This window comes from Kogia breviceps, chromosome 1, assembly GCF_026419965.1.
Source record: "Kogia breviceps isolate mKogBre1 chromosome 1, mKogBre1 haplotype 1, whole genome shotgun sequence".
Lineage (NCBI taxonomy): Eukaryota > Metazoa > Chordata > Mammalia > Artiodactyla > Physeteridae > Kogia > Kogia breviceps.
The window spans coordinates 192572672-192591053 of record NC_081310.1 but is presented as its reverse complement, the minus strand read 5'-3'; the positions used below and the strand labels follow the sequence as shown (position 1 = coordinate 192591053).

The 18382-nt window shown below is 46.0% G+C and overlaps 2 protein-coding genes across 2 annotated transcripts; both read left to right on the top strand.

Annotated features, from left to right (window-relative positions):
* The first annotated feature begins 3271 nt into the window (after positions 1-3271).
* LOC131741362 (PRAME family member 8-like) lies at positions 3272-12347 on the top strand. The gene is made up of 4 exons (XM_059038272.1): positions 3272-3516; positions 3975-4547; positions 5571-5936; positions 12218-12347. The coding sequence occupies exons 1-4, from the start codon at positions 3272-3274 to the stop codon at positions 12345-12347; spliced, it is 1314 nt and encodes a 437-aa protein (XP_058894255.1).
* Positions 12348-12426: 79 nt separating this feature from the next.
* On the top strand, positions 12427-15306 carry LOC131741303 (melanoma antigen preferentially expressed in tumors-like). Its single transcript, XM_059038142.1, has 3 exons — positions 12427-12713; positions 13161-13733; positions 14748-15306. Exons 1-3 carry the CDS (start codon positions 12427-12429, stop codon positions 15304-15306), a joined length of 1419 nt encoding a protein of 472 aa, XP_058894125.1.
* The last annotated feature ends 3076 nt before the right edge of the window (positions 15307-18382 follow it).

Sequence of the window (18382 nt, the reverse complement as noted above, 5' to 3'; positions counted from 1 at the left end):
CCTGGGAGCAGATGTTTTAGAATCTCACTTGGGATATCGTGACAGGAAAAGCCAGAGGGTAGCTCTGACCTGTCCAGCAAACAAGGTCATGAGGACACGCAACCAGGACAGGCTAGAAATGCCAGATCCAGACTCTCACCAGACTCTGGGAGTCCTGCTGGACCCAGAATTGGGCAGGAGGGATGGCACCTCTGTGCACATGTGCTCCCCCCTCCTCGACAGCCAGTGTGTCCCCTGAGTAAACAGGCTCTGTGCAGAGGTGGACAGAGGAGGTTTCTTCTACGCAGGAGGAAGGGAGACAGCTGGGCTTTAAAAATTTCTAGAACATTCGAACGTTTTGACCCCTCCTATATCCTTGGATCTCATGGACTGGGATCTGATAGAAACATCCCCAGCTTGGACTCTACTATTTGCTCATTTACACGGACATCATGTGAAGTTTCTCAGTCAGTATAACCTAATGTTTAGGTTCCTTCTGAACCCCTCACCTGAGGGAATCTACCAATTATTCACAGTGTGGAAGTGAGCAGGTTTCTCTCCCAAGCCCACACCTGAATCCACCAGCCTAAAAATGGGAAAAGAGCAGTGAACCTTTCATTTCCTGTGAAGGTTAATTGAGGTAATGGATAAAAAGTGCCGACACCATTGCTCACCAAGTTTTGTGTTCAATAAAAAAGAGTTGTTTGTGATTATCATTGTTACTAATCTCACTCTACTGTAGCTCATTAGTAAATGTGTTTGCTGGCCTGAGAGGTAAAAGGTCCACTGAGTACAATTCAGTTTATCCCTATTTTATGCAAAGGCTGTTTATACCCATAGCAGAAATGTGGTGAAAGGAATCTTCTGGAAAGATACCAAGATGGAGCACACTCTTCAAGTCTCCTAGTCTTCTTAGGCTGCTTTATGATGGAATTACATGGACATCACAGTGAATGGAGGAAAGAAAGTCATGGAGAATGCTTGGGGGTGGAGGAAGGGTCACACTTTCTTTGTATCCTGAAAAATCAAAAAAATCTTCATGTGATGCAGCCCAGGGTTGGAGTTAGCCCTGAACATGGCAGATCCTTAAACACCAAATATACCTTCTGGATTTTGTAGGGAAAGGTGTTAGTACCGGTGAACAGTGCTTAATATGAGGAGAACAGGATTTTATTTCTGTGTCTAATGACGTCACTTTGATCGGAATTTGTGTTGAACTTTCCTAATTTTGAGGAAGTACTAACTATCAAAATATACTGGGAAAGGGGTCAATGCAATTATGGTTTGGCTGCCAGCCCCTAGGAAAATGGCTGCGGCTAATTGCCATCTGGGAGCATCCTCTGTGGGAAGAACCTAAAAGAAAATGTTTTCTGGTAGCAGCCGCCACGATGAGGATGGGGTTTGGTGCACCTTATCCACGTTCATGTCTTCCCCTGGGTCCAAGTTCCCAAAGAGCCCTCAGTGCCACCTTCAGTGGCTCTCAGTCTTGGAAATGCCTGACTTCCCAAGGCTCCCAGCCTCTCCCTCTTCTCATATTCTCAGATTAATCTTTTCATGCCTGTTTGCTGTGCTGATCCCATCTTTCTGTAAGAAAACACCTCAAACAAACACTGGTTCCCTTTTTAATTTCTAAACTCAACCCAGAGAAAAGTCTTTTAGTCTCCATTTTCCCGAGAGAAAAAGAATATACCCATATTATACACTATCTTCATTCATTCACACTGTCCCTCTAGGAATGCCCAGCTCCACTCTGCCCAGTCCCCACCCTTCCTTCTCATTGTGATTTGGACCTGACCTGCTTCAGAGAAGCCCTGACTTAAGCCCGGAGTACAAAGCATATCCCCCATTGCATCTCCCTTGCTCCCTGAATAGGCTCATGATCTGCTATGTTTCTTATACAATACCTAAGTGACAACTTGATGCAGATAGAAGTTTATGCTGTTTCCTTTGGGAATGACATCACCATATTTTTATAATGTTTTACTTGTTAGACATCTTGATTAGTTTGATCTGCACAAAGATTCTCCAACAATGATGCTTTCTAGTCTTGTTGTTTCTGTCCAATATCAGGAACCAATAATGTCTTCCCACACCCATGGCTGTAACTGACCCTATTAGTAAAACTCCATCAATGTTTGTGCAGTGAATCAATGATTGAGTCCTTGAATCCCCTACCCCCATTTATTCCCTCCTGAATGAAAATCAGATTCAATCAATTCATCAGGATGTAGGCGAAGATCCAATCAGGATTAACCTGATGGACAGTGTGGAATCTAATCAGGCATCGCTTTCTGATTGGTTGTTAGTAGTTGGAAATGGGGAAGACGTGATTAGAAAGGCCTATAAAAGCCTCGGGCATCAAAGAAGAGATGCAGAAACTTCTTCCTCTGAAGTCACCGTCTGGGTTCTCCACCCGGTCTTAGGACCAAGCGCCCTGCCAACCACATCAGAGCTGGTAAGTTATAGACCTCAGTTAAGGACACTCTCCTCTTATGTATGGTCAGCTGGTCTTGAATTGTGCTGTGTAGCTCAGGATGGCAGGGAGAGGGGTTTCTTTTGCTATTTCTTTTCCGATGAGCAAATTTAATGCTTTGGTTTTGCCTCTCGGTGTAGTTTTTCCTCATTCTCAACATTTTGATTTGTCCTTTGGTTTATATCATTTTTAATTATCTTAACCAAGAAGATTTTCCTTTTAATGAAAACATCTAACTGTTTGGAATTTTATTTCTTGACATTTAAAATATTTAGTTTGTACACAAAAGAGCATTCATTTTCGGGGTATGTCCTTCATCTTTTCCAGCCCAAGTTAACAGTGAGAATAGAGGATGGAGGCTGTCCTGGGCCACGTAATGCTCTTATTCCCATAGTTTTAGGGACCTAAGTGATTTTCTAAAAGTTTTCACCAAAAAGATTAGGGTAAGCCTTCAGGCTCATGGTACCCAATTCCCAGTGCAATACAATTAAGCAAAGCAGTGAATGGAAATGATTGGGCAAGTCCTTGGTTTTCTACCTCCTTGGAAGGAGGCTTGCTCTGGTTCCTGTAGAGGCAGCATTATGGATATGTGCCCACAGAGACTAGAGTAGAATTCTGCTAAACAGAGGCTCCTCCACTACTGTTGGAGCAGTGATTTGGCTATGAGTTTGTTCCTCTGCAGGGTGAGAAGACAGATTAAGGGGTGTTCAAGCTTGACTGAGAAAGATGCCTTGTTCCCTGCAAGTTTCCACAGGATTCCTTTTGGAGCAGAGTCAGAAGAGTGTCTGGAACCCACCCAGACTCCTGGGGCTGGCGGGCATGAGCCTGCTGAGGGATGAGGCCTCGACCATCACGGCTCTGGAGGATCTGCCCATGGAGCTCTTCCCCCCACTGTTCATGGAGGCTTTCTATGGGAGTCGCAGCGAGACCCTGAAGGCCCTGGTGCGAGCCTGGCCCTTTGTCCGCCTGCCTCTCGGGGACCTGATGAAGACACCTCATCTGGGAACCTTACAAGCAGTGCTGGCTGGGCTTGATATCCTGATTGCCCAGAAGGATCGCCCCAGGTGAGTCTGATCCAGGTAGCCTGGTAGGATCTGGGGAGTCTTTGAAGAGACACCTGGGGTCAGGAGAGTGGATGGACAAGGGATGGACCAGAGGCTTCTGATGATTCCAATGAAGAAACACAGAGGCCTTGGCCATTGCTGAGCTCACTTTGGGAAATGCCTTCCGGAAGTGTAGGAGGGCTTAAGATGCAAGGGAACCTGAAATTACATGCCCCACTGATGCTTAACCATCAGTAGAAGGAAGGTACTAGAAGTGGAGAACAAGAAAAGATGGAAGGGGAAAAGGAAATGGAGGAATGTGAGGCGGAGAGGGAAGAAGAAGGCAAGGCAGCAGGTGATGTCAGGGATGTGAAGTAAAAGCTCGAGTGGGAAGTCTGAGTGTTGCCTAAATTCTGAGACTGTGGTTTCATTATGTGTGGATCTTAAACCATCGCTGCCAATCTGCTGTTTCCCCACAGGAGGTGCAAACTGCGGGTGCTGGATTTAAGGCATACTGGACAAGACTTCTGGAGAATGTGGTCTGGAGATGGGGCCCATGGGTACTCAAGCACTCTGATGGCACCAGTGGCTGAGGATAGGTCAAGGGCAGAGCAGTCCTTGGCTCCTGTGGTGGTGTTCATAGAACTTCACCTCAAAGAAAGGACCCTGGATGGATTCCTCACCTACCTCATCAGGTGGGTGGAGCAGAGAAAAGCTTCCGTACACCTGTGCTGTAAGAAGCTGAAGATCATTTCAATGCCCATGGAAAATATTATGAAGGTCCTGAGTATGGTGCAGCTGGACTGTATCCAGGAGGTGCAAGTGAACTGCACCTGGCATGTGTCCAGCCTGGCCGTGTTTGCTCCTCTCCTGGGCCAGATGGGTAATGTGCAGAGACTCCTGCTCTCCCACATCCACGTCTCTGCACTTGAGGAACAGGAGGAGCAGCACGTCGACCAAATTACCTCTCAGTTCCTCAGGCTACACCACCTCCAGGGTCTCCGTATGGAATCTCCCGCCTTCCTCGAAGGATGCCTGGACCAGATGCTCAGGTGAGTTTGCACCACTGGCCAGGTAACAGCAAACACAACACTAGAATGTGAGACACACTGTCCACTTTGCTGCTCTATCCTGAAGTGTGGTATCACGTCACCATACACATCAAGGTAGGGGCCCAAACTGGGATAGGGGCTCTGGAAAGGGACACCCTGCTAGGAAGCTATGGGCTAGGGGTTAGGATCTAGTGGGTGTGAGTATGTGATTTCTTCTTTAGGAAGAGATGTCTTTGTGTAGATGACTTAGGAAAATAGGTAAAGGAAGGGGGACTTAAAGAATGAAAACTCCATCAGGCCTGAGCCTTTCTAAATGGAAGCTCTGTGCTCACAAGTGTTATGACCGCAATGAGCCTGTCTCAGATTCCCTGTCTGTAAAAGGTTGTTTTTTGCTCCAGATAAGGTACTTATTATATGGAAAATGCGTGATTCTGGAGATGACAGTAATGGAGCAGGAGCCTAAGGGATAATAAAAATTGGAAGATGGTTTGCAGATGATCCAGGGATATAACTAAAACCCTGCAGACTGGCAACCCCAGCTGCTGTTGTGAGATCTTGACCACGTTGGTCCACTATGCATGTCACCCAGAAGCCTCACCTGGCCTGAGTTATGGATGCCTGTGGCCCAAGCATGGGCTGAAGGAAGCCTGAGTAGGAAGCATTTTAGGTATGTCACTTACTATTAAAATTCAGTGATGCCCACTCTTGATTGACACAAGGTGTCAGGCTCTCCTCTGAGCATGTTCTAGTGCATTCCATTATCTTCATTCATCCTCCAAAGAAAGTGGAATATGTTGTACCCTTTTGACAGATGAGGAAAGAGAGCTTTCAAGGTTCTGTGGACTTGCTCCAGTCACACAAAGAAGGTGAAAGAACTCAGGATAAAATGAGACTGGGCATTCTGGGTATTGATCATTATCAGACGGTGAGACCAAACTTAGCCCTGGACAGATCACTTGTCTCCCACCTTAAGTTCACTTTCCACCCCAGTTTCTAAGACATAATTCATCTTTTTCTCCCCAGGTGCCTGATGGCCCCCTTGGACAGCCTTGCAATAACTCACTGCCTCCTTTCGGATTCAGACTTGAGCCATCTGTCCCAGTGTCCGAACATGAGTCAGCTAAAGGGCCTGGATCTGAGTGGCGTCTCCCTGACCTACTCTAGTCCTGAGCTCCTCCCAGTTCTGTTGGAGAAAGTTGCAGCCACCCTCCAGGAACTGTATTTAGAGCAATGTGGAATCATGGACTCTCACCTCGAGACCATGCTGCAATCTCTGAGCCGCTGCTCCCAGCTCATGTTCTTTAGCCTGCGTGGAAACCTCCTCTCCATGGCCATCATGGAGAGGCTGCTGCAACACACCTCGGGGATGCCCAGTTTAAGTCAAGAGCTGTATCCTGTCCCTAAGGAGAGTTACAGCTCTCAGGGGGTCCTCCAACTGGGAAGATTTATCCAGTGTCGGGCTGAACTGTTTGAGATTCTGAGAGTCTTAGGACGTCCCAGGATCATCTGGATTAGTTCCAGCCCCTGTCTGCACTGTGGAGATAACACATTCTATCGTCCCCAGCCCATAATATACCACTGAAATACCTCTAACTACTTAGGTGCATCTATCAAAAGCTTTCTTCTGAGCACTTGGAAACTGAAATCTAGGACATAGTTGAATCGTAAAGGGAAAACAGACCCAGGGTTTCAGACATCTGCTCAACGTGAATGGGAGAAGAAAAAGTGATTAAGTGAGGGTGCAGGATTGCAGAGGGAAAAGTTAACCCTGAGAGGTAATAGGCCTTTAGGGGACATGTGTCCTATAGAGTCAGAACTATGAATCTAAATTTCTTTAGGTGGATTCAAGCTTGAGACACTTATGTTGCAGTTCTCCCTGGGTGGATTTTGTAAAGAAATGGTCAGAAATAAAGAGACCTTCAGTATAAACTGACTGCTGCCATCCATGATGTATTATTCAGCTTTCTCAGTTTATAACTCAGCAAACTCCAGTTACTGATGGAAAAAAAAAAAAGGCACTGAGTTGTCTGTGATCTGAAACGTTACCATTCAAGCAAGTTCTTAATTCTGTCTGGGGCATCTCTTTCTTCCATACTTATTTCTGTGGCTGCTTAGTAGGTTAATACACGCAAAGGCGAACGTACTCAGTGGTCAATGAGCCACTGGAATGAGAGTTCTTGGCAGGGCCCTCAATGCTCACACAGCCCATGACCCTGGACATGAGCAGCCCTCATGGTTCTCCTTGTGGGTCCATATGTCTCAGCCAGGGCAGGACGGGCGTGGGGAGGGCATAGGAGAGATCAGAGTCATCTCTTGTGAGAGATATTCTGAGCCTCAGGTCTCCGAGGCCACCTGCTGGTAGGTCAGACCAGAGGATAAAAATTAGTTTGCCAAGCAGGACTCTACAGTTCAGTATTAAAAAATAAATTAAAAACAAAAAACAGGGATTTCCCTGGTGGTCCAGTGGCTAAGGCTCTGTGCTCCCAATGCAGGGGGCCCAGGTTCGATCCCTGATCAGGGAACTAGATCCCACATGCGGCAAATAAGAGTTTGTATGACACAACGAGAATTGAAGATCCCGTGCGCCACAGCTAAGACCTGGGACAGACAAATAATTAAATAAATAAATAAATATTTAAAAAAAAAAAAAAAAAAAAAACCAAAACCCTACTGTTATGTAAATGTCAGTTGACTAAATCATTGTGCTGTGATCTATCTAACTATTAAAGATATGTGTCATTTTAAAATTATAAGAAATATTTAGTACTTTTTTTTTAAAAAAAGAAAAGAACAATTTCACGGAAACAGAATGGGATGGTGGTTGCCAGGCACTCGGCCAGGGGGAACGGGGAGAAGGGTTAAAAATGTTCAGTTATATGAAGAATAAATAAGTACATTCAAATGGATCAAGAGAAAGGAGTGAGGAGGCAGTATTGGGTATTAGGGCGTGTCGTGAGTGCTATAGATACTTTCCTAGTGAAAGTGCCCAGAGTCCCCACCTCGATGGGTTCCTGCTGTCTCAACCCTGGTCATTGGAGGAGTTTTCCCACAAACGGGAGGCCAGTGCCCCCGAGGCCACTGCAGGTCGCCCCTGCGCTCCTCCTTCGTTTGTGCTGGGCAAGCATGGATCCCGCTTTGACTTTTATTTCCCATGACCTTTCTACGGGCCAAAGTAGACAATCTGGTATCACTTGGATGACAAAGACACAGTGTCAGACCTCCTTCTTTCTCACTTCTTCCTGAAAAGCACAAAGTACGGAGGCTGCGTTGAGTGAGGACACTAAGTGGCAAAATTTCCAAAGAGCATCCCTTTCCTTGGCCTAAATACCAAGACGGGGACCCTCCACTTCCCGCCTAACTTGCTCGTCATCTTTGCATCAAGAATGGATGCTCCTTACCCTCTCCCTCCAGACTGTCCATTGGACAGACCCTGTGACTTTGGGCTGGGGGTAGGGGCAGCCACTGGAGCCTAATGCAGGCCAGGCCAAACAAATCCAGTCTCTTGGGAACTCCCAGCCCCAAGCACTGGCCCTCAGTGGACACAAGTCCCCAGTCTTGAAGGGACCCAGCCCTGTGAGTGCCAGAGGACATGGTCTCCTGCTCAGCTGCTAGTTCTCTTTCCCCCCCTCATTCTGGGCCCCACAGCAGCTCCTCTGGAAATTCTCTTCCCTCCCCCTCTTTCTTCTTCAGTTCGTATGGTCCAACCCCACCTGGAGAGGGTCCCAGACATCCTCCCCATCCACCATGTTTCTACAAACCTGTCTCTCGGGACTAATTGCCTGGACCTGGGTAATGTTCTCATCAAACCTTTATTGATGAGGAAGAAAGAGCAACAGCTCCTTGTTTATAGCAAGATATTAGTGGATCTAGAGTCAACCAGAGCCTGTTGAGTACTGGGGTGGAGGGGCAGGGAAGGCCAACACAGAGACCTGGACTTTTAAAAAGGCACAGGGGACAAGACATCTCAGGGCAAGAAGGGATCTGAGCTGGGAGAGAAAAAAGACTTACTGGGCTTGAGGAGAACTTTGTCAACTCAAGGGCTGGAACAAGAGTCACGGAGGGGAGACCCTCTGCAGGGGACTGGTCCCCAGGGCCTCCCATCAGCTGTTACCTCTAGGAAGACCAGAAGAGTCAAGATCCTCCTCTGTAACCTGGGAGGGGTCTCCCACCAGCATTCCTGGGTGTCTCCATGGATCCAGAGGAGCAGTGGGGAGCTCTGTGTCTTGGGGTTAGTCATAAACTCCAAAATCACTCAGAGGATTTAAGGCAGAGTTCCTTGACTTCTGCTGATCCAAGTGGAAGGGTGTCCCAGCATTGTAGCCAGGCTCCAGTTTCTAGAAGTGGTGATGTTGGTGGGCTGCAGAAAGAGAGGACTGCCGAGTTGCTTCATGATGGAAAGGGAACTGGATGCACGGAAACATTTTAAACCCCTGAACAAAGACCCTGGAGCAATGTTTTGGAATCTCACTTGAGATCCTGTGACTGGAAAAGCAGGACAGGACATGCCCCTGATGGGTTCAGAGGGCTGCTCTGACCTGGGCTACAAAGGAGGTCATGAAGACAGGGAATCAAGACAGGGTAGAAATGCGAAATCCAGACCCTCACCTGACCCTGGGAGTCCTGCTGGACCCAGAATTGGGCGGGAAGGACGGCAACTCTGTGCACCTGTGCTCCCTCCTCCTCGATGCTCAGTGTGTCCCCTGAGCAAACAGGCTCCGAGTGGAGGTGGACAGAGGAGGTTACACTCTACTCAGGGGGAAGGGAGAGGTCTGGGCTTTTTTCTAGAACATTCCAACACTTTGACCCCTCATAGCTTCTTAGATCTCACAAAAGCTGTGATTCTATAGAGACATCCCGGGCTTGGACTCTGCTATTTGCCCATTTACACTGACATAACCTGAAGTCCATCAGTCAGTCCTTCCTACCACTTAGATTGTCTGACAGCTCGGGGTGCCTTCTGAACCCCTCACCTGAGGGAATCTACCAATTATTCACAGTGTGGAAGTGAGCAGGTTTCTCTCCCAAGCCCACATCTGAATCCACCAGCCTAAAAATGGGAAAAGAGCAGTGAACCTTTCATTTCCTGTGAAGGTTAATTGAAGTAATGGATAAAAAGTGCTGACACCATTGCTCACCCCGTTGTGTTCAATAAACAGAGAGGTTTAGGATTATCATCGTTACTAATCTCACTCTATTGCAGCTTATTAATAAAGGGGTTTGGTGGCCTGGGAGTTAAAATATCTATTGAGTACAATTCAGTTTACCCCAATTTTCTGCAAAGGCTATTTATACCCATAGCAGAAATGTGGTGAAAGGAATCTTCCAGAAAGATACCAAGGTGGAGAACACTCTTCAAAACTCCTAGCCTTCTTTGGCAGTTTTATACTTGAATTACTTGGACATCACAGTGAATGGAGGGAAGGAAGGCAAGAAGAACTCTTAGGGGTGGACGGAGGGTCACACTTTCTTTGCATCCTGAAACTGCCAAAAAATCTCCATGTGATGAAACCCAGGGAGTCATCCCTGACTGTGGCAGATCATTAAACACCAGATATAGCTTCTGAACTTTGGAGGGAAAGGTGTTGGTACTTTTTAAACAGTGCTTAATATGAGAAGAACAAAATTTTATTTCTGTGCCTAATGGTGTCACTTTGATCAGAACTTGTGTTGAACTTTTGTAATTTTGAGGAAATAGTAGTTATCAAAATATACTTGGACAGGAGCCAATGGGGTAGTTGTTCAGCTGCCAAAGGTCCTGGACAAAGTCTGTGGCTAATTGCCATTGGGGAGCGTCCTCTGTGGGAAGAACCTAAAAGAAAAATGTTTACTGGTAGCAGCCTCCACGAAGAGGATGGGGTTTGGTGCAACTTATCCACATTCATGTCTTCCCCTGGGTCCAAGTTCCCAAAGAGCCCTCAGTGCCACCCTCAGTGGCTCTCAGTCTTGGAAATGCCTGACTTCCCAGGGCTCCCAGCCTCTCCCTCTTCTCACATTCTCAGATTAATCTTTTCATGCCTGTTTGCTGTGCTGATCTTTTTTTGCTGTCTTCTTTCTTTTCTTTGCTGTCCCATCTTTCTGGGAGGAAACACCCCAAACATGACACTGTTTCCCCTTTTAATTGCTAAACTCCACCCAGAGAAAAGTCTTTTAGTCTGCCTCTTCCCCAAGAGAAAAAAAAAATATTTCACACTGTTTGGGTCATTCAAAGGGTGCCTTTAGGAATGGTCTACTCCACATTGCTCAGTCCCCACCCTTACTCCTTGTTGTGATTTTGACCTGACTTCTTTCAGAGGAGCCCTGACTTTAGCCTGGGGGACCATGAACATCTCCAATTACATTTCCCTTGCTCCCTGAATAGGCTCATGATCTGCTATGTTTCTGATATAAAATCTAAGTGACAACTTGATACAGATAGGAGTTTATGTTGTTTCCTTTGGGAATGACCCCAGTGTGTTTTTGAAGTCACTTTAATTGTGGGATATTTAGATTAACTTGATCTGGCCAAAGATTCCCCAACAATGATGCTTTCAAGTTTTGTTTTATCTTTTCAATGTCAGGAACCAATAATCTCTTCCCTGTCGCACACCCATGGCTATAACTGACCCTATTAGTAAAACTCAATCAATGTTTGTGCAGTGAATCAATGATTGAGTCCTTGAATCCCCTCCTCCCATTTATTCCCTCCTGAATGAATACCAGATTCAATCAATTCATCTGGTTATAGGCAAAGATCCAATCAGGATTAACCTGATGGACAGTCTTGAATCTCATCAGACATCACTTCCTGATTGGATGGTAGTAGTTGTAAAGGGGGAAGATGTGATTAAAAAGGTCTATAAAAGCCTCAGTCACCAAAGAAGATATGCAGAAACTTCTTTCTCTGGAGTCACTGCCTGGGTTCTCCACCCCATCTGAGGTCTGAGCACCCTGCCACGTCAGAGTTGGTAAGTTACAGACCTCAGCTAAAGACACTCTCATCTTATCTGTGGTCAGCAGGTTTTGAATGACAGCATGTAGCTATGGATGGCAGGGAGATTTTCTTTCTTTTCAGATGACAAATGTAAGGCTTTGATTTTGCCTCTAAGTGTAATTTTGCCTTAGTCCCAAACATCTTGACTTGTACTTTGGTTTATATCATTTAAAAATATCTTAACCAACCAGATTTTATTTTTTAATGAAAACATCTGTTTGGAATTTTATTTTTTTACATTAAAAAGCTTTAGCTTGCAGAGGGACTTCCCTGGTGGTCCAGTGGTTAAGACTCCACGCCCCCGATGCAGGGAGCATGGTTCAGTCCCTGGTTGGGGAACTAAGATCCCTATGCCTTGTGGTGCGGCCAAAAGATTAAAAAAAAAAAAAAAAAGATTTAGTTAGCACAAATGGCATTCATTTTAGGCATATCTGCTTCATCTTTCCCAGTGCAGTTAACTGTGGGAACTGAGATTGGAGACTGTGTTGGGCCACAAGATGCTCCTATTCCCATAGTTTTAGGGCCCTACGTGGTGCTCTGAAAGGTTTCCCCCCAAAAAGACTGGGGTCAGCCTTCAGGCTCATGGTACCCACTTCCCAGTGCAACCTAATTGAGCCAAGCAGTGAATGGAAATGGATGGACGAGTGGTTGGGTTTCTTCCTCCTTGGTACTTGTGAGAAGCTTGTTCTGGTACCCATAGGGGTAAAGCTATGGCTTTGGGCCCACTGAGCCCAGAGTGGAATTCTGCTAAACGGAGGCTCTTCCACCACTGCCAGAGCAGTGACTTTGGCTCTGAGTTGGTTCTTCTGAAGGGTGGGGAGACCGAGTAAGGGGTGCTCATGCTTAACCTGAGAAAGATTCCTTGTTCCCTGCAAGTTTCCACAGGATTCCTTTAGGAACAGAGTCACGATGAGTGTCCAGAACCCCCTGAGACTCCTGGACCTGGCAGGAATGAGCTTGCTGAGGGATGAGGCCTCGACCATCACGGCTCTGAAGGATCTGCCCACAGAGCTCTTCCCCCCACTGTTCATGGAGGCTTTCTATGGGAGACACAGCGAGACCCTGAAGGCCATGGTGCAAGCCTGGCCCTTTGTCCGCCTGCCTCTGGGGGGCCTGATGATGATGCCTCATCTGGAAACTTTACAAGCAGTGCTGGATGGGCTTGACATCCTGCTTGTACAGAAGGATCCTCCCAGGTAAGTCTGATCAAGGTAGCCTAGTAAGGTATTGGGCAGCCCTGAAGAGAAAGCTGAAGTCAGGAGAGGGGATAGACAAGGGATGGAGCAGAGGAGGCTTCTGATGTTGCCAGTGAAGAAACACAGAGGCTTGGCCATCACTGAGCTCATTTTGGGAAATGCCTTCCAGCAGTGTATGAGGGCCTAAGATGCAGGGGAGCCTGAAAGTACATGTCTCAGCAGGGATGCCTAAGGGTAATAGGTGTAGAAAGCCAGGAAGGATGGAAGGGGAAAGGGGATGGAGGAATGTGAGGCAGAGAGGGAAGAAGAGGGCAAGGCAGCAGGTGATGTCAGGGATGTGAAGTAAAAGCTCAGGTGGGAAGTCTGAATGTTGCCTAAATTCTGAGACTGTGGTTTCATTATGTGTGGATCTTAAACCATCGCTGCCAATCTGCTGTTTTCCCACAGGAGGTGCAAACTGCGGGTGCTGGATTTAAGGAATACCAGCCAGGACTTCTGGAGAATGTGGTCTGGATACAGGGTCCATGGATGTTCAAGTGCACTGATGGCACCAGTGGCTGAGGACAGGTCAAGGACAAAACAGCCCGTGACTCCCTTGGAGGTATTCATAGAACTTCATCTCAAGGAAAGGACCCTGGATGGATTCCTCACCTACCTCATCGGGTGGGTGGAGGAGAGGAAAGCTTCCATACACCTGTGCTGTAAGAAGCTAAAGATCGTTTCAATGCCCATGGAAAATATTAAGAAGGTCCTGAGTATGGTGCAGCTGGACTGTATCCAGGAGGTGCAAGTGAACTGCACCTGGCATGTGTCCAGCCTGGCCGTGTTTGCTCCTCTCCTGGGCCAGATGGGTAATGTGCAGAGACTCCTGCTCTCTCACATCCACGTCTCTGCACTTGAGGAACAGGAGGAGCAGCACGTCGTCCAAATTACCTCTCAGTTCCTCAGGTTGCACCACCTCCGGGGTCTCCATCTGGAATCTCCCACCTACCTCGAAGGATGCCTGGACCAGATGCTCAGGTGAGTTTGCACCGCTGGCCAGGTAACAGCGAACACAGCACTAGAATGTGAGACACACTGTCCACTTTGCTGCTCTATCCTGAAGTGTGGTATCACATCACCATACACATCAAGGTAGGGGCCCAAACTGGGATAGGGGCTCTGGAAAGGGACACCCTGCTAGGAAGCTATGGACTAGAGGTTAGGATCTAGTGGTGTGGATATATGATTTCTTCTTTAGGAAGAGATAGCTTGGTTTAGATGAATTAGGAAAATAACTAAGGGAAGGGGGCACTGAAGAGGGAAAACTCCATCAGGCCTGAGCATTTCTAAATGGAAGCTCTGTGCTCACCAGTGTTATGACCGCAATGAGCCTGTCTCAGATTCCCTGTCTGTAAAAGGTTGTTTTTTGCTCCTGATAAGGTAATTAATATATGGATAATGCGTGATTCTGGAGATAATCATAATAGAGCAGGACCCTAAAGCAGAATAAACACTGGTAGGTGGTTTGCAGGTGATGCAGGGATGTAACTGAGCCCCTGCAGGCTGGCAACCTCAATTGATGTCGTGAGATCTTGCCCTGGTTGGTCCACTATGCATGTCACCCAGAAGCCTCACCTGGCCTGAGTTATGGGTGCCTGTGGCCCAAGCATGGGCTGAAGGAAGCCTGAGTAGGAAGCATTTTATGTATGTATCTTACTATTAAAATTCAGTGATGCCCACTCTTTACGGAGACAAGGTGTCAGGCTCTCCCTTGAGTGTGTTCTAGTGTACTCCATTATCTTCATTCATCCTCATAAGAAGTGTAATAAGTTTTACTCCGCTTGACTGATGAGGAAAGAGAGCTTTCAACTTGACTCAGTCACACAGGAAGGTGAAAGGACTCAGGTTAAAGTGAGACTGGGCATTCTGGGTATTGATCGTTATCAGATGATCAGACTAACCTCGGACTTGGGCAAATCATTTACTTGTCTCCCACCTTAAGTTCACTTTCCACCCCAGTTTCTGAGACATAATTCGTCTTTTTCTCCCCAGGTGCCTGATGAGCCCCTTGGACAGCCTTGCAATAACTCACTGCCTCCTTTCGGATTCAGACTTGAGCCATCTGTCCCAGTGTCCGAGCATGAGTCAGCTAAAGGGCCTGGATCTGAGTGGCGTCTCCCTGACCTACTCTAGTCCTGAGCTCCTCCCAGTTCTGTTGGAGAAAGTTGCAGCCACCCTCCAGGAACTGTATTTAGAGCAATGTGGAATCATGGACTCTCACCTCGAGACCATGCTGCAATCTCTGAGCCGCTGCTCCCAGCTCATGTTCTTTAGCCTGCGTGGAAACCTCCTCTCCATGGCCATCATGGAGAGGCTGCTGCAACACACCTCCGGGCTGCCCAGTTTAAGTCAAGAGCTGTATCCTGTCCCTAAGGAGAGTTACAGCTCTCAGGGGGTCCTCCAACTGGGAAGATTTATCCAGTGTCGGGCTGAACTGTTTGAGATTCTGAGAGTCTTAGGACGTCCCAGGATCATCTGGATTAGTTCCAGCCCCTGTCTGCACTGTGGAGATAACACATTCTATCGTCCCCAGCCCATAATATACTGCTGAAATACCCCAACTACTTGGGTGTGTCTAAAAGCTTTCTTCCGAGCACTTGGAAACTGATATCTAGGACATAGTTCCATCGTGAAGGGAAAACAGACCCATGGCTTCAGACATCTGCTCAACGTGAATGGGAGAAGAAAAAGTGATTAAGGGAGGGTGCAGGAATGCAGAGGGAAAAGCTGACTCTGACAGCTAATAGGTCTTTTGGGGAAATGTCTTATAGAGTCAGAAATATGAACCTAAATTTCTGGAGGTGGATTGAGTCTTGAGACCCACGTGTTGGAGTTCTCCCTGGGTAGATGGTTGTAAATGAATGGTCAGAAATAAAGAGACCCTCAGTGTAAACTGACTGCTGCGCTCCATGCTGTATTATCCTGATTTCTCAGTTTATACCGCAGGAATCTCCAGATACAGATGGAAGAAAAAAATGGCTCTGAATTGTCTATGATCTCTAGTCTTACCATTCCCACCAGTTCTTTAGTCTGGGGCATCTCTTAACTTCCTTGCTTATTTCTGTGGCTGTTTAGTGGGTTAATACACACAAAGAGGAACGTACTCAGTGGTCAATGAACCACGGGAATGAAGAGCCCTGGCAGGGTCCTCACTGCTGGCTCAGGCCATGACCCTGGGTGTGAGCAGTCCTCATGGTTTCCTGGTGGGTCCATAAGGCTCAGTTCTTGACTTTTCAGTGTGGGGGGAATGGGCTTTACTGCACAAGGCATGGATCCCACTTCTGGAAGGGGTCATCCACACTGCAGATAAGCTGAACCTCTGGGCCTCACCTACCCATTACCCATGGTGGGCAATGGTCCTTCTTGAATTAATCTAGTTGGACCAAGGAAGTTATACAAATTTCTTTTAGCAAACTACTAAAATCATACAGGCATGTAACATGGTTTTAGTGTTTTTATACCTCATTAAAAATTATATCCTTTCAGGACTTCTCTGGTGGCGCAGTGGTTAAGAATCTGCCTACCAATGCAGGAGACACGGGTTCGAGCCCTGGCCTGGGAAGATCCCACATGCCGCAGAGCAACAGCCTGTGTGCCACAACTACTGAGCCTGCACTTGAGAGCCTGTGAGCCGTAACTACTGAGCCCGTGTGCCACATCTATTGAAGCCTGTGTGCCTAGAGCCCGTGCTCCACAACAAGAGAAGCCACCACAATGAGAAGCCCCCTTGCTGCAACTACAGAAAGCCCAAGAGCAGCAACGAAGACTCAACACAGCCAAAAATAAATAAATATATAAATAAATTTTAAAAAATTATATCCTTTCAGGGGCTAGATTCTATCAATGAGAGATTGAACTTATTCCCATAAAACCTCCTATTTCTCACCATCAGGGAAGACTAGAATAGCATGTTTTGCCATCAGATAATCAGGATGTATATTGTATAACAAAAGTTATACAATATACATTGTATGTGGGTGTATGTGACCTCCTTGCCTGCGGTAAGACTGTATTTGTCAGGGTTCTCCTGTGTAACCAACAGGGCGCATCTGATTGCTGAGCAATGTGTTAGTGAGGGTTGCCACCCCCTTCTCAGTTGAAAAATCCCCATATAACTTATCGTCTGCCCTCCATATCCTCATTTCCACATCCTTGGTTCCACTAACTAGATCCTGTAGAACTATATTTACTTTTGAAAAACTCTGTGTGTAAGTGAATCTGACCATTTCAAACCAGTGTTTTCCAGGGTCACCTGTATATATATATATATATATATATATATATATATATATATATTTTTTTTTTTTTTTTTTTAAGTTTCTGATTACTTTTATTTTTTTTTTTCTTTTGCTTTTCAGATTTTTTTTTTTAATCGAAGTATAGTTGATTTACAGTGTTAGTTTCAGGTGTACAGCAAAGTGATTCAGTTATACATATATATTCTTTTTCAGATTCCTTTCCATTATAGGTTGTTATAAGATATTGAGTATAGTTCCCTATACTATACAGTAGGTCCTTGTTGTTTATCTGTTTTTTTTTTTTTTTTTTAACATCTTTATTGGAGTATAATTGTTTTACAATAGTGTGTTAGTTTTCCCTCTACAACAAACTAAATCAGTTATACATACACACATGCTCCCACATCTCCTCCCTCTTGCATCACCCTCTCTCCCACCCTCCCTATCCCACCCCCCCAGGCAGTCACAAAGCACAGAGGTGATCTCCCTGTGCTATGCAGCAGCTTCCCACCAGCTATCTAATTTACATTTGATAGTGTATATATGTCCCTGCCACTCCCCCACTTCGTCACAGCCCACCCCTCCCCCTCCCCATATCCTCAAGTCCATGCTCGAGTAAGTCTGTGTTTTATTCCCGTCCTACCACTAACCTCTTCATGACATTTTTTTCCCTTAGAGTCCATATATATGTGTTAGCATACGGTATTTGTTTTTCTCCTTCTGACTTACTTCACTCTGTATGACAGACTCCAGGTCCATCCACCTCATTATAAATAACTCAGTTTCATTTCTTTTTATGGCTGAGTAATATTCCATTGTATATATGTGCCACATCTTCTTTATCCATTCATCTGTTGATGGACACTTAGGTTGCTTCCATGTCCTGGCTATTGTAAATAGAGCTGCAATGAACATTTTGGTACATGAGTCTTTCTGAATTATAGTTTTCTCAGGGTATATTCCCAGTAGTGGGATTGCTGGGTCGTATGGTAGTTCTATTTGTAGTTTTTTAAGGAACCTCCATACTGTTCTCCATAGCGGCTGTATCAATTTACATTCCCACCAGCAGTGCAAGAGGGTTCCCCTTTCTCCACCCCCTCTCCAGCATTTATTGTTTCTAGAGTTTTTGATGATGGCCAATCTGACCGGTGTGAGATGATATCTCATTGTAGTTTTGATTTGCATTTCTCTAATGATTAATGAGGTTGAGCATTCTTTCATGTGTTTGTTAGCAATCTGTATATCTTCTTTGGAGAAATGTCTATTTAGTTCTTCTGCCCATTTTTGGATTGGGTTGTTTGTTTTTTTGTTATTGAGCTGCATGAGTTGCTTATAAATTTTGGAAATTAATCCTTTGTCAGTTGCTTCATTTGCAAATATTTTCTCCCA

Excerpts from the sequence above, each read along its gene's own strand:
- LOC131741303 (XM_059038142.1), top strand. The coding sequence starts at position 12,427 with ATGAGTGTCCAGAACCCCCTGAGACTCCTGGACCTGGCAGGAATGAGC. Across the intron at positions 12,714-13,160 it reads GTACAGAAGGATCCTCCCAG|GAGGTGCAAACTGCGGGTGC; the intron begins GTAAGTCTGATC and ends GTTTTCCCACAG. Across the intron at positions 13,734-14,747 it reads TGCCTGGACCAGATGCTCAG|GTGCCTGATGAGCCCCTTGG; the intron begins GTGAGTTTGCAC and ends TTTTCTCCCCAG.
- LOC131741362 (XM_059038272.1), top strand. The coding sequence starts at position 3,272 with ATGAGCCTGCTGAGGGATGAGGCCTCGACCATCACGGCTCTGGAGGAT. Across the intron at positions 4,548-5,570 it reads TGCCTGGACCAGATGCTCAG|GTGCCTGATGGCCCCCTTGG; the intron begins GTGAGTTTGCAC and ends TTTTCTCCCCAG. Across the intron at positions 5,937-12,217 it reads CCCAGTTTAAGTCAAGAGCT|GGGTAAAGCTATGGCTTTGG; the intron begins GTATCCTGTCCC and ends TGGTACCCATAG.